This window comes from Plecotus auritus (assembly GCF_963455305.1).
Source record: "Plecotus auritus genome assembly, chromosome: 2".
NCBI classification, from domain to species: Eukaryota; Metazoa; Chordata; class Mammalia; order Chiroptera; family Vespertilionidae; genus Plecotus; species Plecotus auritus.
This window is the reverse complement of record NC_137771.1, coordinates 6,398,522-6,422,317: the sequence shown is the minus strand read 5'-3', so window position 1 is coordinate 6,422,317 and position 23,796 is coordinate 6,398,522. Positions and strand designations below refer to the sequence as shown.

Below are 23,796 nucleotides of genomic sequence, written 5' to 3'. Positions count from 1 at the left end.
TATCCTGTTAGTAGGATATCCTGAATAATGGTTACAGCTAACACTTAATGAACACTTACTAGGCCAAATGAATTGTATTAAGGAGGTCCCAGCCCTGGCCTTGGAAAGCGGATACACCCACAGAGCTTCCCAAATCCATCTCCTGAGCTGCCTAATAGTGCCTCCCTCATGACAAGAGCTCCTCTAGACATGCGGCAAATGCTCTGAGTTCCCACTGTGTGCCTAAGCAAGCGGCTCCAGCAGTGTAGATGGGGAGGAACATGTGACTGGAGGAGTTGGAGGCATTGCAAGTAGCATATAGATCAGCCATGGGCAAACTACGGCCCGTGGGCCGGATCCGGCTGTTCTATCCGGTTCTCTTGCTCTCCCCTCCGCTCCTTTACTTTGAATTTATATTAGTTCACACAAACACTCCATCCATGCTTTTGTTCCGGCCCTCCGGTCCAGTTTATGAACCCATTGTGGCCCTCGAGTCAAAAAGTTTGCCCACCCCTGATATAGATAGATGCCCTTTCCAGTGCTTTGCCTACAGGAGCAAGAGAAATGAGACGGTGACTGGAAGGAGGTGTGGGGCAGAGTGGTGGTTTTTGTTCTGCCTCTTATTGGGAGAGATGCCAGCAGACCAGCAGGCTGTTAGGAATGAACCAGTAGCCAGGAAACAGCTGATGCAGAGGGGGTAACTGCAGGAGCCAAGACCAAGAGCGTGAAGGGGGCACGAACCAGAGCTTGCGAAGAGCGGCTTTAAATATAAGGATAGCCTTGGCTGGTTTGCTCAGTGGTTAAGTGTCCACTGAGGGTTGGATCCCCGGTCAAAGGCACATACCTGGGTTGCAGGTTCCATCCCTGGCCCTAGGATGGGCGCATGTGGGAGGCAACCAATCGACACATCGATGTTTCTCTCCCACTCTCCCTTTCACTCTCTCTAGAGAGCAATGGAAAAATTATCCTCGGGTGAGGATAAAAAAAACAATAAATATGAGGGTAATTGGGTCCTACGGGTCTCACGCTAAATCACTGGGTTGTTGGGATGATAAAATATGGGAGTAAAGAAAAAAGTAAAAGTTCACTACGTGGAGAGCGCAGGGATGATAGCCCAACTCACTCTCCTAACACCGGCCCCCTTTGCACATGCGCGGTGCGCCCCGGTCGCGTCGGCCCGAGTCACTCTCGCGAGAAGAGCCATGCAGGCATTAAAAATGGCGCCTCCCAGTCCCGCGGAGTCTAAGGCCCCATCCCCGTCGAGCGCGGCCAAGTCCGACGAAGAGATGGTGCTGCCGGGATTTCCGGACGCAGACAGTTTCGTGAAGGTGAGTTCGTGGGGCCTCGGGAAGGGGTTGGGGGAGCACCGGGAGCTCCCCGCGGCCGGTCGGGAGTAGGCCCGAGCCCTCTCGGCGGCCGCTCTCCGGCCGCGCGCGCACCTCAGCGGAGTCCGAGCGCCAGACAGTCTCTCACTAAACCTTCCGGGGATGGGGTCTCACGCGGACCACTGAGGGTCGCCCCGCTTCCCAGAGCCCTCGTTCTCCCAGGAGACCCCTCTCCACAGGGGTAAGGGCTTCCTTGTCACCCCGATGCCCCAGCCCTCGGGATCTCGCCCCCGCCCTGCCTGAGACACTCAACCAACTGTCCGGAGGGGTTTGGCCGCCTGATGTTGCCCACACCGGCCTGCATCCTCTCCTGCACCAGGAATGGCACCTCTCCCCTCTCCTGGGCTCCAGTCCTACATAAGCCCCAAACCTGGGCTTACTCTCACCTGTTACAGCTGCCTCCGAGTCTTCCTCCTCTGGGTACCATGGAACACTGACCAGTGCCTTCTCGAAGGAGCACAGAGAGGGTTCATTTAAATGATTTGGGCAATGCTGCTCAACTAGGAACAAACATAAAACTGGGTTTAAACGCCTCATGCATGGCTCTTAGGAAACTAAAATAACTTGTAAGTTAGGACTACAAATTCCCCAAAACTCCACCCACGGTATACCCACTTTATTTTTAGCAGATGCTATTATTAACTCATTTATTTGGCTTTGAATAAGTTCCTGGACCTCTAGCCATGGTCCTGATTGGGAACTTGCATGCTCACCAGGGGCTGCGTACGCCACCATAAGTCAAGCTCCCACTTCCTTCGTCTTTTTCTTTTTAATATATATTTTTATTGACTTCAGAGAGAGGAAGGGAGAGGGAGAGAGAGAGAGAAACATCAATAATGAGAGAATCATTGATTGGCTACCTCCTGCACGCCCTCTACTGGGGATGGAGCCCACAACCCCGGCCTGTGCCCTTGACCAAATGGAACCCAGGACCCTTCAGTCCACAGGTCGATGCTCTATCCACTGAGCCAAACCAGCTAGGGCTCTCTTTTCTTTCTTGGGAAACATCTATTTCACAACTCAAAATGAAGTCATTTGCATTATCTATGATAGCAATGTCGGGATTTTCCTCTCATTATCACACAATTAAAATAGAGGACTGCTTGGCACGAACTGAACCATAAACAGAAGTCCAGTTGTGGGCAGTAACCATAATCAATTGGTCTTCCAAAAGATCTAGACTGTGCTTATCCTGGCTTTAAAAGCTTAGTGATCCTAAGTGATTTTATGCATTTTTGTAATCCTTTCAACAACTTACGGGGTAGGCACTTTTGTGATGCCTATTTTTCAAAGGAGGAAACTAAGGTCCAAATAAACGAAATAACTTACTCAAGATAGCAGTTAGTAGGTAGCAGAGTCAAGGTTCAAACCCAGGCCGTTTTGAATACTAGCATACTAGTATTATATATGTACTGGAGGCCCAGTGCATGAAATTCATGCACAGGTAGGGTCCCTAGGGGCTGCTGGCCCCTGGCCGGGGCCTCCCTTCGTTCTGCGCCACCCCCTGGTGGTCAGCGCACGTCATAGCAAGTGATGGAACTCCGGGTCGAACTCCCGAGGGGACACTTTGCATATTAGGCTTATAGATAGATGATAGATAGACAGATAGATTTGTTCTTTCATTCCCCACTCTTCCAAGAATGTAAGCTCCAGAACTTGGTTTCGTGTTCACCATTGTATCCTGAGAGCCTGGGGTAAAATCAACACCAAATGAATATTTGTGAGATTGTATGTCTTCATCATCTAGCACAGGTGGGGAACGTCCAGCTTGCGGGCACTATAAGTCCCGCGAAATCATTTGGTCTGGCCCTGCCAAGGCATTAGTAGAGAGTTAATTAAATGTTTGACCAAATATAGCAGGCTAATTTTTTTTAATCTTTTTTAAAAATATTTTTTTATTTCAGAGAGAAAGGGAGAGGGAGAGAGAGATAGAAACATCAATAATGGAAAGAAAGTCATTGATCGGCTGCCTCCTACACACCCCCTACTGGGGATGGAGCTTGCAACCCAGGCATGTTCCCTTGACTGGAATCGAACCCAGACCCTTCAGTCCATAGGCTGATGCCCAGCTAGGGCAATGGTCGGCAAACTCATTAGTCAACAGAGCGGCAAACCGCGGCTCACAAACCGCCGCAGTTTGCCGACCACTGAGCTAGGGCAAGCAGGCTAATTTTTAAGTTGATCATTTTGTATGGCCCAAAATGATGTTATATGTATCCAAAAGGCCCTTGACAGGAAAAAGGTTCCCCACCCCTGATCTAGCACAATGTGTTGTGTATAGTAGATGTTTAAAACATGCTTGTTTTTCTGGTTTTTGGCAGTTTGCTCTTGGGTCAGTAGTGGCTGTCACCAAGGCATCTGGGGGCCTACCACAGTTTGGCGATGAGTATGATTTTTACCGAAGTTTTCCTGGCTTCCAGGTATTTTGTGAAACACAGGGAGACAGGTTGCTTCAGTGGTAAGTACTAAATCCTGTTGTTTTTCATGTTTAGAGGAATGAATATCGTTTTCTGAAATGTGTGTGGGTTTTATTTACCATCATTTCCTGTGCTATAAAAAGCTATGATGCCCTAACCGGTTTGGCTCAATGGATAGAGCATCGGCCTGCGGACTGAATTTGATTTTGGTCAAGAGCGTGTACCTTGGTTGTGGGCACATCCCCAGTAGGAGGTGTGCAGGAGGCAGCTGATTGATGTTTCTCTCTCATCAATGTTTCTTCTTCTTTTTTTTTTTTTTTAATATATTTTATTGATATTTTACAGAGAGGAAGGGAGAGGGATAGAGAGCTAGAAACATCCATGAGAGAGAAACATCGATCAGCTGCCTCCTGCACACCTCCCACTGGGGATGTGCCCGCAACCAAGGTACATGGCCTTGACCGGAATCGAACCCGGGACCCTTCAGTCCGCAGGCTGACGCTCTATCCACTGAGCCAAACCGGTTTCGGCTCTCATCAATGTTTCTAACTCTCTATCCTTCTCCCTTCCTCTCTATAAAAAAATCAATAAAATATATTTTTAAAAAAGCTATGAAGTATAAAAATGATGCAATGGATTTTGATTTTATATAGGACTTGGAAACGGATTCAAGATTCTTTCACACAAATTGAAGAGTCACAAGATTTAGCTTTCTGATAAGATTTTAGGGCAGACAATACACAAACACTAGTCTTGCTGTTGCATGACAGATTTAGAAAATGTTTTAAATTTTATGTTAAAACAATGACTGCAGAATACATTATTTACATTGTATTATATATTTTTTAGAATTCAAAGGCAGCTTTGAGGTAATTTCTTCCACCCCTTCAATTAGCAGATGAGTCTTAGCGAGGTATAGTGAATTTCCCAAGGCCACACAATGTTTTTGTTTTGTTTTGTTTTTTAGGAAGGGAGAGAAAGAGAAACATCTGTGTGAGAGCAGAATTCAATTAGCTGCCTCCTCCATGGCCCCTACAGGGGATTGAGCCCGCAACCTGGGCATGTGCCCTGACCAGGAATCGAACCAGCAACCTTTCAGTGCAACTGAGCCACACTGGCCAGGGCCACACAATGTTTTTAATAAGAGTGCAAGTTTTATTAGTTCAATCATAAAGTATTAGAAATAGTCTGAGCCAAGCCTTTCAAACTTTCTCCAAGATTGTAAACAAATGAATAAAAGTATACAAACTAATCTTGGTTTTCTTGTCCTTAGCATGAGCAAGGTAATGCAGTACCATGGATGTCGAAGCAACATTAAGGATCGAAGTAAAGTGACTGAGTTGGAGGACAAGTTTGACTTACTAGTTGATACCAATGATGTTATTCTGGAAAGAGTGGTGAGTATTGCACCTTACTCTTAATATAACTAACAAATGAAGAGCTTTTCTGTTATCAGAAAAAAAAACACAAAAAAAACAGGCACCTTAGGAAATGAAAAGAAAGTTCAGCGTTTCTTGCCTATACCATTCCTTTCTTCTTATAGTTGGCTTCCCCCTCCCCTAAGAAATATTGCAATTGTGTTCAAGTATAGCACCTAAAACTATCACTGCCCAGTGGAGCCCTATTTTTAAAGTGCCTTATTATAAATCTACCTTCCAGATGTGCAAATCTTGTTTGTATTATAAGAGAAGAGGTCTCTGGATGCAAAGCCCAACCTAAACTTACTCTATTTTCACTGTTATTCACAATCTACTAAACACTCTGACTCACGTGATTGGAAGGGTATGTGGGTCATTTGATCTAGCTTACTGCCTTTACACAGAATTCTACAGCAGAATATTATTTACAGAAATACACAGATTATCCAAAACAAATCTAGCCCTGTGCAGGTGCTGCAGACATTTAAATCAGACTCTCCTGTCCTATGAAGCCCTCTCTTCCATAGCCTGAATGCCCATAGGTATTTCCGTGGTTTCTCGTGTCTTCTGATTTCATATCCCGCCATGCTACCATTTGTCACCTGGGTGCACTCTGTTAGTGGTGCCCCAGCTAATACTCCGCATCTGCTTCCATAGTACAAAGTAGGTCAGGACATGCTTCATCCTCATTGCAAATACCGTCCTTCTGTGTTTATTATTTGCAGTCTAGGGTCTTTTTAATTATTTTGGAGGGCTGCGTCACACTGTTAAATCAGCTTTGAAGTTTCGGCCCAATTCAGAACTGTAAAAAGAGTTGAACAAGGGTTAGGAGTGGCTGATTTCTGCCCTGTCTTTGAGCAGATAATGCTTTAATTGTCTGCTCTTATATGTATATATTCTCACATATAATTCTCTGAATATAGTTCTTAAACTTTTATTTTTTTTATTTTTTTAAAAATATATTTTATTGATTTTTTACAGAGAGGAAGGGAGAGGGAGAGAGAGTTAGAAACATCGATGAGAGAGAAACATCGATCAGCTGCCTCCTGCACACCCCCCACTGGGGATGTGCCCGCAACCAAGGTACATGCCCTTGACCGGAATCGAACCTGGGACCTTTCAGTCCGCAGGCCGATGCTCTATCCACTGAGCCAAACCGGTTAGGGCTAGTTCTAAACTTTTAGGTAATTAACTCTGTTAACCCTGAAAAGAAGATACTGAGCTAATATCTCTTCCACTCTTAGGGTATTTTACTGGATGAAGCATCAGGTGTGAATAAGAATCAACAGCCTGTCCTCCCCACAGGACTACAGGTCCCCAAAACAATCGTGTCCAGCTGGAACCGTAAGGTGAGGGCTTCTCTCACATTCCCTACAGCATCTAATGTCAGCCTTTGCCTTTTCTGGTTTGCATTTCTGTTCTAATTTGTTGGATGCAGCACTGGCCACTGCCTCACTCATTCTCATAAACAGATATACCTTTATTACACCCTCTTCTCTACTTTGCACATCACCCTCCCCCCCGCCCCCAGAGTCTCACACACACATTTATTTTTTTCCCCCCACCCATTCTTAAATGAATGACTCTTGGAAGGCATCAATTGGAATTTATTCTTCTAATTCATTGAGTTGCTGTGTTATAAAGTATTGTATTCGTTGATCATAGGCAGGAGAATATAGCAAAAAAACAAAATCTGAAACTTTCCGGCTGCTTCATGCAAAAAACATCATCCGACCTCAGCTTAAGTTCCGAGAGAAGATTGACAATTCCAACACTCCATTTCGTCCTAAAATCTTCATCAAGCCCAATGCCCAGAAACCCCTCCCTCAGGGTAAGTAGTGCACGCTCTGCCTAACAAAACTGGTAAAAGGGAAAAGGTCTCCCTCCCACGGTCCTTCCTTCAAAGGGAGCCAGTAACCCCCCACGCCTAGACAAGGTGTAAATGTGTCTGCCCTTTGTGATGTGTGTGTCACTGCTTGGGTCTCCAGCACTCTCCAGAGAAAGGCGGGAGTGCCCACAGGATCGTCCTGAGGACTTGGATGTCCCCGCTGCTCTGGCAGATTTCATCCATCAGCAGAGAACGCAGCAAGTGGAGCAGGACATGTAAGTGTCTGCCTGTCTGAACTTTATGCCACATTTGCATTGCTGTTTTTAATTGAATTTACTGGGGTGACATTGGTTAATAAAATTATATAGGTTTCACCTATATATTGTATTTCTGTACCACGTTTTCTTGTGTCAAATTTATCTTTGTGCCACATTTTCACTCGGCTTTACTTTTGTAAAATGTCTAAACACAAAGAATTTTTCACCTTATCTCCTGTTTGTGTTTGCGGAGGGCCTGCCCAGCACCGGCCTCTGTGACCCTCGGTGCAGTCCTATGAGGGGACAGTGGCTCCCCTCGCCATTGTACGGATGTGAAAACAGAATTAGAGATGCTGACTTTGCACAGAACTTTGGCCCAAGTTTTCTTAAATTGTTCTTTCTCTGTACCACTCTGCTTTTCTTGTTAGTTGGGGATTCCAACAATAAGCTAAGGTTCACTAATAAATTAAGGAAAAGGCATTTTTCACTGGCAGAATAAGCATTTTGGCAAACCTTTGCTTAAAACAGACAAAAGGACTTTGTCCTCAGAATAAAGAAAGAGGTGATGAGAACTCTTAGTACTGGTCTTTTTCTCACATATAGCCAGTCTGTCTGAGCACTCCTTCAGCCTCAGCTTTCCATTGTGAGCCACAGGTTAAGTGCTAAAGAAACAAAGGTAATGAGAGGCAGCCCTGCCCTCGAGGAGCCCAGAGCTCGGGATTTTCATACAAGTAGATGATGGAGGAACAGAAAAAAGACATTATTTGATACACAACCATATTTGCCCCACCCTCTCTCACTTCACAACTTTGTTATTCCAAACCACAAGGAATTGGATACTTCGCCTTTTTGTATCATCCACAACACCCACCATACAGTCCTTTGCAAATAAGTGCTTAAATCCTTATAATAGATTTAATTGTCCTACTTTAAGGACAAGCGAGTATCACCTGAATTTTTTTTTTATGCACTTCAGTTATCATTGAAATAATGATGCTTTTGCCCAGCCAGTGTGACTCAGTGGTTGAGCATCGACCTATGAACCAAGAGGTCTCTGGTTCCTTTCCCAGTCAGGGCACATTCCCGGGTTGTGAATTCAATCCCCAGTAGGGTGCGTGCAGGAGGCAACTAATTGATGTTTCTATCCCTCCCTTCTCACACTCCTTTCCTCTCTTTCTTAAAAACAATTAAAAACATGTTTTAAAAAGAGAAATACTGATGCTTTTTCTATAGAGGAAATATTTTCACAATTGTCTTTTTTTCCGTTTGTTTTTACAAATTGGAGTAAAACAGTTTTACCTTGAACCATGGAATTAGTAAAAAAAGATTTTTTTGGTTTTGTTTTATTTACTCAGGTTTGCACACCCTTATCAATATGAACTAGATCACTTCACTCCACCGGATTCAGTTCTTCAAAAGCCACAACCCCAGGTTAGCACCCAACTTACTTTATGGCTGGTATCTGAGTAGCCCAGGAAGAATCAAACAACGAGATTAGCTGATATAATTTGGGCTTTCCCTAAATATCTTTAAAATAGTAGGTTATGACTTTGTATTATTTATTGAACTCTTAATTCATTGTGAACTTCAGTGAAGGATGATTCTTAACATTCCTCTCTTTTTCTGCCTGGACTTTTGTGACCCAGTTGTATAGGCCTGTGGGAGAAACCCCCTGCCATTTTGTATCTTCCCTGGATGAACTAGTGGAACTCAACGAGAAGCTCCTGAATTGTCAAGAATTTGCTATAGACTTGGAGGTAACTTGTAAATGGCTTGGAGTGAGATTTTCACATTTTCTGTGAGTTCACCTACTCGAGAAATATAAAATTAATACGAATTTAAATCTATGCTTTGGTAAAAAGTAATTAATCCTACAACTTTGTTTCATAACTGACGGTTCAAAATCAGTAGAGGAACGCCTAGTAAAATCCGTTTTTCCTGTTCTTCCTTCTTTCCGTGTGTTTTAGCACCATTCTTACAGGAGCTTCCTGGGGCTGACCTGCCTCATGCAGATTTCCACCCGGACAGAAGACTTCATTGTTGACACCCTGGAACTGCGAAGTGACATGTACATTCTCAACGAGAGCCTCACAGACCCAGCTATTGTCAAGGTCAGCCAGCCTTTTTCAGCTCCTGCCTGTAAGCGCAAGACTTAAAGTGCTTTTCAGTTGACTATTTTATTATTTCAACATAGGCCCAATAAAATGGAGAGAAATCGTTGTAATTTCCTACACTCGGGTACCACACACTATTAACTGCTTTTGTTTCTAAACCTCTGTTAGAACAGCTAAGACTTAGCTCATTACCACCCAGAAAAATGTTAAATCATTTTAATGACTACGGCAATGAGCCTGTGCCATCAAGATTGTTTGAACTTAATGACTACCCTTGAAGCAAGCAGAGCCGCTTCCTTAGAATCATTGGCTGTTAGCAGACTTTTAAGAGTGTGCAATTAGGAGTGTAGAAGGCTGGGGCCCAAATTAAAAGAAGCATTTAGAACTCAGCCCATCTTACTCTTCCTTCTGGCTTCTAATTCCAGTGTTCTGATAACCTGGAGGCAGAGTTCACTTCAGAGCACGGGGTCTCCACACAGTTGTGCAGGGCTCTGGTTTTGTTTGCAGGTCTTCCATGGTGCTGATTCAGACATAGAATGGCTGCAGAAAGACTTCGGGCTGTACGTGGTGAACATGTTTGATACCCATCAGGCAGCTCGCCTGCTTAACCTGGGCAGGCACTCGCTCGACCATCTGCTGAAACACTACTGCAACGTGGAATCCAACAAGCAGTACCAGCTGGCTGACTGGAGAGTACGGTCAGTTTGCTCCTGACGAGGAAATACGGGTGTAGAGGAAAGCGGGTGTTCATTAACCTCATCCGTGGAGACCTGTGTTCGGCCTGTAACACTGAGTCTTGAGTTGAGCCGTTCCCATTGGCATAAGTGAAACTGGAATTGTAGAATTGTGTAGGGCTGTGTTACTCCATGCTCCATGGAAGAGTGGTTGAAAGAGATGTGCCATGTCAGCATTCGTCCATGACATCTCATCTGAAACTCAGATCTCCTAATGGGGATGGCTGTATGTGTGTGAGATGATCTCCCATAGGCGTGAGAGTGCTAAGGCACGTGGTTGAGCCTGGCCAGGTTGCTCAGTTGGTTAAAGCGTTATCCCGATAGGCCAAGATTTCGGGTTCGACCCCTGGTCACATTACATGCAAGAATCAGCCAATGTATGTATACGTAAGTGAAACAACAAATGGATGTTTCTTCCTTCCTCTAAAATCAATTAAAAAATAATAATAAATCAATAAGTAAAAATTTAAATGATAAAGTTAGCCTTATAAGAAGTGTTTACTATAGGATAGGGTTGTGATGGCGCCCTCCCACATTTTTTGGAATTCTTGCTCAGCTTGATCCTTTTCAGATGACTAGCTTTCTGTGTAAGTTTGCAGGGCTATTGTATGAAGAAGCCACTAAACTTTTCTTCAATTCTGCATGTCAGAATTTATAAAGAGAATCTAAAGTCTGAATAGAAGGTGAAAATTGACGAAATCTAAAAGCCACTGCCTGCTAGTTAACCCTTGCCGTGTGCCACACACCAAGCTAAGAACTTTAGGGATGTTGTCCTGCGTGATCCTCACAATAGCCTACGAGGGGCCTTTCCATTTTATAGGTCCGGAAAGTGAGCTCAGAGAGCTTAGGTGACTTACGCAAGGTCAGATATCTGGAGCTAAGACTCAGACTCAGGTGACAAAGCCCTTACTTTCAACATCATTGTCTTGCCGTCCTTTCTACCCGGCTGTGAAACCGTGGCCTGTCCTTAGCTGTGAAAGACTCTTTGACAGCAGAGTGGGCCAAGCGAGGCTTAGCACCCACAGAGTAGACACATTCAGTTGCTGCTGCTGAGGGAAATGAGTGAAAGTTTCCTCTGTTGCGATTCTAGACCTCTGCCCGAGGAAATGCTCAGCTACGCCCGAGATGACACCCATTACCTGCTTTACATCTACGATAAAATGAGGCTGGAACTGTGGGAGCGAGGCAACGGCCAGCCCGTCCAGTTGCAGGTGGTGTGGCAGCGCAGCAGGGATATCTGCCTCAAGGTAAAGCCACCAGCACGCGAACCCGGGCTTCCTTCCTTTCTGGTGAGGCCCCAATTCTTTCCTTGCTCTTCACATTTATGAAGAGAGCCAGATGTTTGAAGAGCCCAGGGCACAGTTTTTTTTTTAAATCTTCATTGTTGAAAATATTACATATGTCCCCTTTTTCCCCCGATTGACCCCTTCTAGCCACCTCTCCCCCCGCCCCAGGCTTTCACCACCAGGGCACAATTTTGATCGTGAATATTGTGAAACATTTTGCAGAAATTCATCAAACCTATCTTCACGGATGAGTCCTACCTTGAACTATATAGGAAGCAAAAGAAGCATCTCAACACACAGCAGCTGACAGCCTTCCAGCTACTGTTTGCCTGGAGGGACAAAACCGCTCGGAGGGAAGATGAAAGTTATGGGTAAGGGATTAGAGATTCTTCTATTTTTCCTTTTTTTTTTTTTTTATTCCTTTTTTTTTTTTTTTGAGATTCTTTTAACATTTCTCTTAGACTGAGCAGATCTGGTAACAAGGAAATAATGGACTTTTTCTCCTTTTGCCATGAAAGCTGGTTACGTTTCCCCCGGGGTTATAGCATTTAATGGAACTTGCTGGCTGAACTTAATGTAACTCACCCATTGTGTGTTTTGTTCCAGATATGTACTGCCAAACCACATGATGCTAAAGATAGCTGAAGAGCTGCCTAAGTGAGTCTGAGCACCTATGAACATGTTCCGACTTTCTCAGCAGAGAAACGTTGTCCTTCAGAAGCAAGCTTCTGTGATTTATTCCCTCAAGGCTGACTCAGAGATTAGCCTCTAAGGAAGTGCTCCAGTCCAGGAATGTAGAGCTTCTGCCCTCGGGCTGCCATTCAGGAACTGAAACTTCTGAACTGGAACGTTTCAGTGGTTATGCCTTATGTTGAGTCCTGTGTAAGCCTCTGAGCCTGTGGCATCGGCATCCACTTTCAAGGGATTCTCTCCAGACTAAGGCATCTCATGGTTTTAAATGTTTTATGATGTTAATTGAAGTATAAGCACAGAATCTAAATCCATAATCTTCTGTTCATCCCGTTGTGGAACTGCAGATCAGCAGGGCTACCGTCCTCTCTGCTTGCCCCGAGAGCAGGAGGCAGGCTGTGAGAGCACCTGCTCCAAGCCGGTGCTGCAGTGTGTGTGGAGGAGGCTAGCCCCGCTTCCCTGCCGTCAGTTTTCTTAGTCTCCCCTTTGCCATAGCGCCCTGGCCCTCCCTGATCATCGCTCTTGTCTGGAAGCCTTTGACGGCTGTGTTCCTAAGTAGTGAGTTGTGTGTGTTCTTGTCTTCAGGGAACCTCAGGGCATCATAGCTTGCTGCAACCCTGTACCCCCTCTCGTACGGCAACAAATCAACGAGATGCATCTTTTAATCCAGCAAGCTCGGGACATGCCCCTGCTGAAGGTAAGAAGCCTTTCTGCTGAAGGTTCCCAAGTCCGCAGGCCTGTTCTGTCTGTCAGCGTCTTAACTCCTTGTAGTCTCCTACATAAAAGAGCTCTCCATTCTAAAAAACAAGGAAATAACAGGGCTTACGAAATCCAGTGGGAGTGTCTTTTTTATGATAGTCACTGCTAAAGCTTATCCTTCTTAGGACCTTATTTCTGATGGTCTAACGGCAAGTAATGTCTAGTGACTGGGCTGGTTACCTGTTCGGAGGCAGTTAACCTCATGAATAAAATGGAGGAGGCTCTCTGGTCGGGGAGCTCAGATGTGAGTGGTAGTGCCCTAACGAGGGTGGTGGTCACAAACCGGAGAGGAAAGGGCAGGTACAAGAAGCACCGTGAGAAGAAAAGCGGATGGTGAAAAGAGCTGCCGTTTCTCTCTGAGCACTGCGCTTAGGACTGCCGAGTGCTCTCTGAGTGGCAGGTGCACTTGGGTATAATGGAAGGAGTCAAAGACAGCTCACTCCAAACCTGAAGCCCAGGGGACGAGGACGTAGGAGAACGGGGGGTTCCGAAAGAGCTGCTGTGTGTGCGTGTGCTGCTCAGGTGCCAGTGGTGTGTGTGCTCCTGTGTGGTACCTGTTCACGTAGGTTTGCATGTTTGATTTGTGTTGTGTTCGAACCGTTTTTAATGTGTTGCCTCAGTAGCATTATCAATATGTGCTAAATCGTGTTTGTAAATTTTTGGATGATTATTGATTCAGGAAAACTTAGAATCAGCTCCCTGGAGGTGAAAAAGAAGAGACCCTGAAGATAAACACATTTGAAGTTTCATGTTACTAGTAAAATGTCTTAGCTCCACCGTTTGTCCACGTGAAGAGAGGATCCCTGGTTACTAGAGAAGAATCTTCTCAGGCTCTTTGGAAACCTACACTGTGCCTTGTCATGATAAAGGGCCTATTCTTTCATCCTGCAGATAATGGGGGAGCACTCAGCAATGACCGTGCCAGGCACTGGGACGATGAAGGGGTGAAGGAAATCTCTGGGCTCTTGAAAAACACAGTCTAGTGAAGGGACACAGTCTGTGCTGAGGAACAAATGTGTGTGGCATCGAGTTCAGCCACTTTCCTAATTCTCTCTGTTTCTCCTGTGTAGTCTGAAGTAGCGGCTGGAGTGAAGAAGAGCGGACCGCTGCCCAATCCCGAGGTACAGTGACGTGTCTGCTGTCTCGTCCCCTGGGAAGAGAGTGGTCCAAGCCAGTGCCAAATAAACGTCCTGCCAGGCCGGCGCCTCGCACTGGCAGGAGCGCCTGCGTGCTGGCAGGCGATTCATTGCACCTGTTGGTTTCTTTTCTATGCAGAGATTGGAGAATGTTCTCTTTGGACCTCATGACTGCTCCCACGCCCCTTCAGATGGCTATCCTGTCACCCCAGCCAACGGTAATGTCGAGGCCTCTGGAGTCTAGAGAGGCTGGGAAGCAGGTACACGACCCTGTAGGCTCTGACCATGCTGCCTTCCTTCCCTCTAGGGCCTGTGCCAGTGCAGAAAAAGGCAAGCCTCTTCCCTGCCGGAGGAGAGGACGAGGCCCTGCTGGACTCCAAATGCCTTATCGCTACCGCTGTCATCACATTATTCAACGTGAGTCATACAGCAACGTCAGCGAGGTGATGTAGAGCCACAGAAATGTACTGCGTTTTTATGCCTGGCAGGTTGCTTCCACCTCTGAAACTAATGACAAAAGTAAGACCCAGCAGCAGTGGGGATAGGCATGGAGGCAGATCACAAGGTGGTTTGCTCCTCTGGACAAGGGGATCCGTGAGAGGTGGATAGAGTATGCTCCATGAGTGAGCTCCGTGTGAAGAACGTTGCAAGGAAGGATTGGCATTTTGATGCTCACTAATGCCTGGGAGGGAGGAGGGCGTGGGCCAGTGATGCCCAGCAGGACTATTTCCACACTGCCACCCGATTCCCGGGAGGGCCGGAGTGAGCTCTCTGATGAATCGCAGAATGTCCTGCGCATACCTCCCTGACTAGTGCCAGCCCACCCAGGTGTGTGTGGGATAGAGAGAAAACTTTGACAAGCTTTTCTACACTGTGGCTTCTTAGACATAGTGAGGAGCAGGATACACAGGCACCAGTAAGTGGGGTGAAATTCGTTTCCCGTTCCAGAAAGAGGCTGAGTAATGGTAGGTAGTGACTCTGTTCAGTCTGCAGACAGTATGGCCAACCCGGGCCAGGCTGTGCTTCTGGAATGTACATTGGGTTGTAACAGAGCTTATCCCTGTCCCACCCAGCAGGCTTCTTGTTCCTGCCAGTGACTTGACTACAGGTTCTTTGCAAAAGAAAGTTCAAGGTGCATTTGTTCGTCAGGATGGATGATCCCTGGAATGACCAGGGATAAAAGGCTAAAACTCTAAATGCTGCAGGCAGCTGATGTGGCAGAAAGGAAACATCATAATTTCTAGAAAGAAAGAGCCAAGAACGAGAAGCATAGTACAGTCTACTTAGATAGAGACACATATTCAGCTTAACGTACGTTCAGATGACAAAAAGCTGCTGGTTCAGCGGGTTTCAGAATCCCAGTCCACAGCCATGCTGTCACACTGGAATGCTGGGCCAAAGCCAGGAGGGGAAATGCCGCCCGCAGAGCACACTGCCTGGGAGTTAGCTTTCTGTTCACTTAGTTACATAAATTTAGATCAGGTCTTGCTTCAGTAATTCATGAGGAAAGAAGTCTGGAAGCTTTAGCTGACCACAGAGGTAATGAGCCGTCAAGGTGATGAGGCAGCCCACAGTGTGAGCGTGCCCTGTGGCTGTGGGAACATGGAGGTGCCCCTCAGGCTGAAGGAGGCTGTGCTCTCCCTGTGCTCTGAGTGGCAGGGACTAACACAGAGTAAGCAACAGGATAGCACACGTTTTATGAACCCACTTGGAAGCAGCAGTCTGCTGCATAATGTCATTGATTACTCAGAAAGGTGTATAAGTACAAATTTCAGGTCAGTGTCGGGTTATGATCTGGAGTTCTAGAGCAGACAGACCTGGGTTTACACCCTTGTTCTGCCTGTTAGCTCTAAGGCTCTGGAAGTCTTACCTCTCCAAGCCTCAGTTTCCTCATCTGGAAGATGGTGAGAATAGCACCACCTACCTCACAGGTTGTAAGGGCTTTTCTAACTGTATATTAAACACTCTACAGTGTGCTGTTACAGACTAGTGTAGTGGTTCATAAATGCGAGTGGCTCATAGACATTAGCCATTATTATTCTCTTGCTTGCATCTTAATGTCACAAAATGATTACAGTTATAAGTGATTGTTTTCTGTCTGTTTCTGCAGGAACCTAGTGCTGAGGAAAATGGAAAGGCTCCACTAACAGTTGCACAGAAGAAAGCCCAGAGCATAATGGAGTCCTTTGAAAATCCATTCAGGATGGTGAGTGTTAGTTGTGTATGTTAGGGCTGACAGGGGGTGTTGGTCTGGAAAGGAAGAGAGGGTGCAGGGTGTGGGTTGTCCCCAGTGTCCCCGTGGGGTGTTGAGATCTTCTGACACGAAACCAACAGGAATACCTCCTTTGAGTGCCAATGAACTAAGGCCAGGTTGACGCTTTGAGCTGAGGCCTCCTGAGATGAAACCGACCAGAAATCCCCTCTGGGTACCCCGAAGCCTGGGTCCAGATTCCATTTTTTACAGCATTTAACATGATTGTTTCCATTTATCCAGTTTCTGCCTTCGATAGAACACCATGCTCACATTTCTCAGGCAGCAAAGTTTGACCCGTCATCAAAAATCTATGAAGTAAGTGGATTTGTCATCCTTTCTAAGACTGACTTTCTAAGAAAGGGAGACGCCTTAATTATTTGACCAAGGTTCTGTTTTAAACAAACCCATCTGCAAACGCCCTGAAAATGAATGGGAAACCCTTTTTATACAAGCATTTCTCCAGAGAGAGGGCAGGCCTTTAATCCATTCTCAGGAGCTTTGGGGAAAACCCTTTAAGAAACAGGTCTTTGGGGGGCGGTTTTGGTTTGTTTTTATTTTTTTGTGCTTTTTTTAAAATTGAGGTTTAATTTATATGTAATAAAGTGCCCAGATGTTAAATGTACAGCTTTATGCATTTTTATGTGTGAATATTAATTTAAGGCTCTTAAAGGTGACAGCTTAAATTTTAAAACACTCTGTTTTATATTGTTTGGTTTGTTTTTAACAGCATTATGAATAAGAATAAGAAAACACCTTCCCTGGATCCCCATGAGATGTTCCTGGGAGCCAGCGTGTTAATTGTTAACAGCCTTCTTCCTCCCTGCAGGAAGTGCCTGCTCTGATCAGATGGGTGGCCTGGCTCCCTCTGCTCACCAGCCCCGCCCGAGAATCAGGCCAAAACCCTGATGGGCCTCAGCCCTGTCGCTGGTCGCTAGCTTGTTGTTTTTAGAAATGGGGAGTCAGACAGAGGTTTTGCCTTCTCTCCTCTTCCCCGCACTGGGTGTGGCACACTCAACAGCCCTCCATCCCTTACCGTGCTTACGTCTCCCACCACCTAGATGTGCTCTGAGGCCGCAGGTAAATGTGCTGCCACAGAGGAGCCCTCAGGCTTGCAGAAGTCCTGCCTGAGTTCCAGCTCCACCGTTTACTAACCGTGTGTGTCCCTTCGGACAAGTTACTTAGCTTCTCTGAGCCTGTTGTCCCAGGACTGTGGAAGGGGTTGAATGATGATATGAAAGCCTCTGGCCCAGTGCCTGGAACAGTTGTATCTTGTCCTTCTTAATAAGTATTATAAATAAAGCCAGCATGAGATTTTATTTTTGTGTCATCAGATTTGGAATTTATGACTTAGAATGTGTGTAGTGACTAGGCTAGCATGCCCTGCATCGCCTCATTAAAAAAATAAAGCATTCCTAGGTGACTGAGTTTTGGAGTTTTTTTGTTTTGTTTTCATTATAGATCAGCAACCGTTGGAAGCTGGCAAGCCAGGTACAGGTACAAAAAGAATCTAAAGAAACTGCCAAGAAGAAGGCAGCTGAGCAAACAGGTAGCATTCACTTCCTTGTAAACTCAGCCACTCAGGTGTTGGTTAAAGAGTAGCCCCGGTGCATCATTCTGTTACTCAGTCATTCGACAAAGTGCCAGACACAGCAATGAACAAGACAGATACAGCCGCTGCCCTGTGGAGCGTGCCTTCTACTGGGAGAGTGGACAATAGACCCCTCCATGTATGTTCTGTCAGATGGCAGTAGGCATTACGCAGAGAGAGAGGTAGGAGGTGCCGGCTGGTGAGGTGGAGGGGACTCGGGAGAGAGGCAGGGGCTGAGGACATAGCTGAGCACTCCAGGTGAGCTGGGCGGCCTCGGAGGCTGGGAGCGGAGGAGTGCCAAGAGCTGACTACGCTTTGGAAAGGGCGCTCTGGCTGCTGTGTAGGGAGCAGAGCGTAGAGGGCAGGGGTGGGAGCCCGGTGAGGAGACATGGTCGTCATCCAGGTGAGGGGGTGCTGGCTGGGAAGGATGGCAGCAGAGGAGGGGGTGGAAGTTGTCAGAACTGGAGGTTCCTGTGGTAGAGCCGACAGCACTTGGTGATGAGTCGGATATGGTATGTGAGGGAAAGGAAGGCGCAGTGGGTGCAGGAGGGTTTTGTCCTGAGCAGCTAGAAAGATGGGGTCTCCATCAGGAGGAGGGAGCCTGTTTGATGCCCAAGAGGTTTTGGTTCCGGTCCTTGACATGCTGTGGTTGAGAGTCTTATTGACATCTTCAGAGATGTCAAGTAGGCCGTTGGTGTTGGGTGTGGGTTCTTGGGAGAGGACCAGGTCTGTGGGGCGGAGGGGGGTGGTGGTCATCATGTCAGATTGAGAACAGTGGCCCCCCCCCCCCTGCAGAGGCTGGGGAGCCAGGTGGAACCAGCCCAGGAGGCTGAGCAGCAGGGAGGGTGCCCTCCACTGGTAACCCGTGGGCGGGTCAGGCAGGTGGGGATGGAGCCCTGGCCTGAGTCAGCAGCTCCATAGACAGTTCTCTCTCTTGCAGCTGCCCGGGACCAGGCCACCGAGGAGTACAAAGTGGCGGCGGAGCAGGCCGTGTCTGTCCGGCGGCAGGCTGCCGTACGTGCTGGCTTTTCTGCTTGGTCTTTTGAGGAATGAGATGCCCCGGGTCATTGTCAGGATTTTCCTCAGATATCAGGAGGACTTACCTCTGCTGCGAATTAAATGCTCGTGTCCTTCCAGTTTATTTTGGCTGCCAGTTAGCGCCTGCCTCATTTCCCCTCAGAAAAGATGATTTGTAATGCCTCTTGGGTGGTTTCTTCCCCTGTGCTTGTACACTAGTAAATAAGCCTCCCGCCTGACCAGCGGTAGATAGGAAGTGAAGCCACAGTGTCCTCTGCCCCCATAAATACTCTTCTCACCCCAGAGTGCCTGGAAGGCTGGGCCCCGGCCTTTCTTTTTTTTTTTTTTTAAATATATTTTATTGATTTTTTACAGAGAGGAAGGGAGAGGGAGAGAGAGTTAGAAACATCGATGAGAGAGAGACATCGATCAGCTGCCTCCTGCACACCCCCCACTGGGGATGTGCCCGCAACCAAGGTACATGCCCTTGACCGGAATCGAACCCGGGACCCTTCAGTCCGCAGGCCGACGCTCTATCCTCTGAGCCAAACCGGTTTCGGCGGCCCCGGCCTTTCTTAAATGGCCCGTGTTGTCTCTGCTCAGACTCCCTGGCCCCCACCCCTCTCACCGTCACTGCTCGATCTTGCCGCGCAGGAGGCACCTGAATCCCTAGCAGTGTGCTCACAGCAGAGGCCCGCAGGGTTGCCTCCTCTCACGTACCTCCATCTTCCTTCCTGTGGGTGTGTTCGATCTACAGCTGGAAAACGCCGCCATGAAGAGAGAGCGAGCAACAAGTGACCCAGGGACCACAGAACAGAAACAGGAGAAGAAACGACTCAAAGTTTCCAAGAAGCCGAAAGACCCAGATGCACCGGAAAAAGATTTTACCCCTTATGACTACAGCAAGTCAGACTTCAAGGCTTTTGCTGGTGAGGCCAGATCTGCTGCCCTGTTGGGTGTCTGTCCAGGTCAGATGAAGGGCGGCTGTAGAGGAAAGAAAGCAGGACTCAGTCACAGACAGCCTTGCCCAAGACATGCACAGCCCACACTTAGGAGAGCAATCCAGAGAAACAGCAGTGACGGGGAGAAACCCATCCCCCACCACCACCACCTGCCGCCGGAGCTGACTTGCACCAGCCACTAGAGTGCTTTAGCAAGAAGGCATGCATTCTACAGTGGCTGCCCCCTTCCTCACCGTAGCCTGTGTCCAAAAACAGCTTCTCACAGATCTTGTTTGTGGGGAAAACCCAATGCCCATGATGCGAAGCTCCGGTTTCGGAGCCTTAGCCTGTGAGAGCCCATCTACTTTGAAGGTTGCAGATGGCATTCCTGACAACCAGCCTCCTTGCCAATGTGTCCCTTTGAAGAGAGAGAAGGCAGGGCAGGGTGGTCACCTCAGTCCAAGTTGTGGACGCTGGCACCATCTAGCACACACAGGCCTGAACGGGTTTCCTTGATGTAAAAGTGGCCAGTGCTTTAGCACCGCCCTGACCCCTGAGGACAGGTCTGTGAGGAAGCCTGGCCGTCCGCTGCCCTTCCATACTGGGAACCTGGCGTGAATTTACATCAGCCATACGTCCCTTCTCATGGAGGGTAGCCACTGACAGCCCACACTTGCAGTGATGAGCGCCCAGCCCAGCAGTGAGCCTGCCGCGTGTGTTAACCCACTCACATGATCACTCTTACCTTTCAGGAAGCAGCAAACCCAAACCTTCCCAGTTTGATCCAAATAAGCAGACCCCGTCTGGCAAGGTAAGAAAGACACTTGGATTTCTAGCGAGTGCCTGGTGCTTGTTTTCTTACCGCTTCTCTGGCTGGGAAGACCGGTCCATCCAGGAATCCTCTTGCATATCTTTTCCCTCACCTCATTTCTTCCCAGGCACAGACAATACACACCAGTGATTCCAGCAGTTAAAAAAAAATTTAAGAGGTTATAAAGGCTGGTGTGTGTTTTTCTGTGTTTGCTGCCATGGGAATTGTAGCTGCAGGCCAGAAACACCCCTGGTGCCGGCACAAGCCTGTATTTGCCCCGTGTGGGTGTTGGTGCCAGGCAGAGCCAAATGGGGCTGAGAATTTGGCATGTGGAGCATGAGGCCCGGGAGGAGCCCTCCAGTTCCTTGAATAGCTCATCCTGTCTTTGTGCTTCTTACCTTTTCAGAAATGTCTTGCAGCCAAAAAACTTAAACAGTCCATGGGAAACAAAAGCATGTCCTTTCCGACTGGAAAGTCAGACAGGTATGTAGTGGAGGCCCCGAGGGCTCGACGGGAGGATGCTCAGCCTCTCGGGACCATGTCCCCGCTTTGACTTTGGAAAAACGGAGATGGGCAGAGGGGAAGTGATTGTGGGATGCCACCTGTCAGTCTCGGCCACCGTCCCAGGGCCCACATGCCCGTCCTCCTCAGCTCTCTCCACCCATTACCAGTTTCCCAGGCCACCTCAGTGCAAACAGGATTGAAGTTTCCCTAGATGAGCCTGTTTCAGAGGAAAGAAAACAAACAAACCAGATGTTGAGAATTTAAATCCTAATCCTTAGAGCAGACCCTGAGATCAAAGGACCTGGGGGTGGGGAACCTCCTCTCCCAAGGGCCATTTGGATATTTACAACATCATTCGAGGGCCATACAAAATTATCAATTTAAAAATTAGCTTGTTATATTTAGTCAAACATTTAATTAACTCACCCCTAATGCCAGACCAAATGACTTCGTGTGGCCCGTGGGTGGGACGTTCCCCACCCCTGCCCCAGGGTGTGCATGACAAAGAAGGAACCTGCCTTTAGATCTTGGTCAGCTCAGCCAACCCCTGTTGGGCCTCAGAGAACTGCCCCAGCCCACCCACACATGGAGGGTGTGTGTGGGGGTGGGGAGGGGTAGTTGCTGCCCTGCTCCATTCTCCAGGATGCCAAACAAGCTATTCTCCCTCAGTTCTGCATCATTGGTGTCCGCAGCATTTTATAAATCAGCTGAGAACAAACATCCATCCAAACTGAAAGAAGTAACGGGTTTTCATGCTGTCTCTGCAGGGGTTTCAGGCACAACTGGCCAAAGAGATAGTGCTGGAAGAGAGCCTTGGGACCCCCATGGACTGGAAGCACCAAATGGTGGTGCAGGTCTTGTACAGACTCATTTTTAAACCATTAAAGATAATGCTACTGGAAGGAAACTGGTTCCTGGCTTTTCCTTTGCTGCCACCACAGCGCTGGCAGGACAGGGCAGACCCCACCCCCTTCAGATCAACACCTTCAGCTGTCTGTGGGTAAGTATGGCCTTGGGGGCTACTGTGATTTCCGGAGAAATCCCGAACCCCCCCAAAGAGGAATGAACGAGGAGACTCTCCCCGGACTCAGCAAAGGACGACATCCACAAGGCAGGGAGCGCTGTGCTCAGCTGGCTCCATGTCAGGAAGGTCCAGGGCCGTTTCCTCCCTTCAGGCCTCCAGGTGAGGTGAAGGAGGCCACGCGGTAAGAATGCCAATGGGAGGAGGAGCTGGCAGGGCGAGGCGGAGCCAACAGGGCCCCGGGAGGGCCTGCTCCTTCCCTGTTCCTTTCTGTTGTTTGTTTGTTTTTAACTTTGTTTATTGCCAATTATAAAATCATAGCATGTTCATTATAGGAAATGAGGAAAACAAAAAAGGAAAGAAAATTAAATCATCTATAATCCTACCACATGGAGATAACATTTCGATATAAAGGCTTTTTACTATCTGTAAATGTATTTAATGTATAAACTTGGATTTCTCTCTCTACTGGGGCTTTTTTTACCTGTAAGGAGTCCCACTATAGAATGGGTTTTAGCTAACCCCCTTTATTCAACACATAGGTTTCCATTTTTGTACTTTTAAAATGATACTGCATGGAACTTGTATACATTTGTGATCCAGTCTCCAGTTATTTCTTCCGAATATTATTTGATTTTCATCCTGAGCTGGGAAATTAAATTTAAAAACCCACACAGAATAATACCTTTGTTCCCCCCTCACAAATACTGAAACAAGGAACCTATTTTCTTGGAACTTTTTCCCACAAATTATCTAGAGGGCTGGCTGCCATACCCTGTGGGCTTCTGGGCCAAATCAGACATCACTCTGCCCCGGAGAGGGACCCATGGAGCAGGACAGCCCTGTCCCAGAGTGGGCTCGGCTTTGCAGTAGCTAGGACTCCAGTGGTTGAAACTGATAGAAAAGCCAGGCTATCAGTGGCTTAGCAAAAGAGATGTTCCTTCTCTTCTGTAAATATAGTCAGTCCAGAGCTAGTGTGGCAGCTGGCAGCCCTCAGACTCTGGCTCCCATCTGGTTGCTTGAACACATTGGGTTACCAGTGAGATCCACCTCATGGCCAAGTAACAGTCCTAGCTCCATCCATTCATCCTCATTCCCGCCAGCTGGGAGGAAGGGCGGAGATAGCACCCAGCCTCCCTTTAAAAGGATTCTGCCCATTTCCACTTCCCACTGGTCACAACTTAAGTCGCAGGGCCACAACACAGGATGCTGGGAAGTAATTTTAGTGCCTACCCACATGGCCAGCTAAAAAGCCAGAATTGGCCCAGCCGGTGTGGTTCAGTGGTTGAGTGTTGACCCATGAACCAAGAGGTCACAGTTCGATTCCCCGTCAGGGCACATGCCCTGTTGCAGGCTCAGTCCCCAAAAGGGGGCATACAGGAGGCAGCCAATGGATGTTCTCTCAATGATGTTTCTATCTCTCTATCCCTTTCCCTTCTCTCTCTAAAATAAAAAAATATATATTTTTAAAAAAGCCATTCCAGCCAGTATGGCCCAATAGTTGCACGTCAACCTATGAACCAAGAGGTCACCGGATGGATTCCTAGTCAGGGCACATGCCCAGGTTGCAGGCTTGATCCCCAATAGGGGACATGCAGGAGGCAGCCAATAAATTATTCTCTCTCATTGATATTTCTGTCTCTCCCTCTCCCTTCCT

At 47.4% G+C, this 23,796-nt stretch overlaps 1 protein-coding gene across 2 annotated transcripts; it reads left to right on the top strand.

Annotated features, from left to right (window-relative positions):
• Positions 1 to 1,164: 1,164 nt before the first annotated feature.
• Positions 1,165 to 22,728, top strand: EXOSC10 (exosome component 10). Of its 2 annotated transcripts, XM_080657499.1 has the most exons (25): positions 1,165 to 1,307; positions 3,686 to 3,822; positions 5,055 to 5,178; positions 6,444 to 6,548; positions 6,865 to 7,030; positions 7,188 to 7,302; positions 8,640 to 8,715; positions 8,931 to 9,041; positions 9,252 to 9,395; positions 9,906 to 10,096; positions 11,223 to 11,379; positions 11,641 to 11,789; positions 12,025 to 12,075; positions 12,694 to 12,805; positions 13,938 to 13,988; positions 14,143 to 14,221; positions 14,311 to 14,420; positions 16,114 to 16,209; positions 16,498 to 16,572; positions 17,716 to 17,803; positions 18,786 to 18,859; positions 19,620 to 19,791; positions 20,556 to 20,614; positions 21,021 to 21,097; positions 21,886 to 22,728. In XM_080657499.1, the coding sequence occupies exons 1-25, from the start codon at positions 1,182 to 1,184 to the stop codon at positions 21,914 to 21,916; spliced, it is 2,676 nt and encodes an 891-aa protein (XP_080513625.1). In that variant the 5' UTR covers positions 1,165 to 1,181; the 3' UTR covers positions 21,917 to 22,728. The 2 variants fall into 2 exon arrangements, with proteins under 2 accessions (XP_080513625.1, XP_080513626.1); XM_080657500.1 differs by lacking the exons at positions 17,716 to 17,803; positions 18,786 to 18,859; positions 19,620 to 19,791; ... (1 more) ...; positions 21,021 to 21,097; positions 21,886 to 22,728 and adding an exon at positions 16,985 to 17,677.
• Positions 22,729 to 23,796: the final 1,068 nt, after the last annotated feature.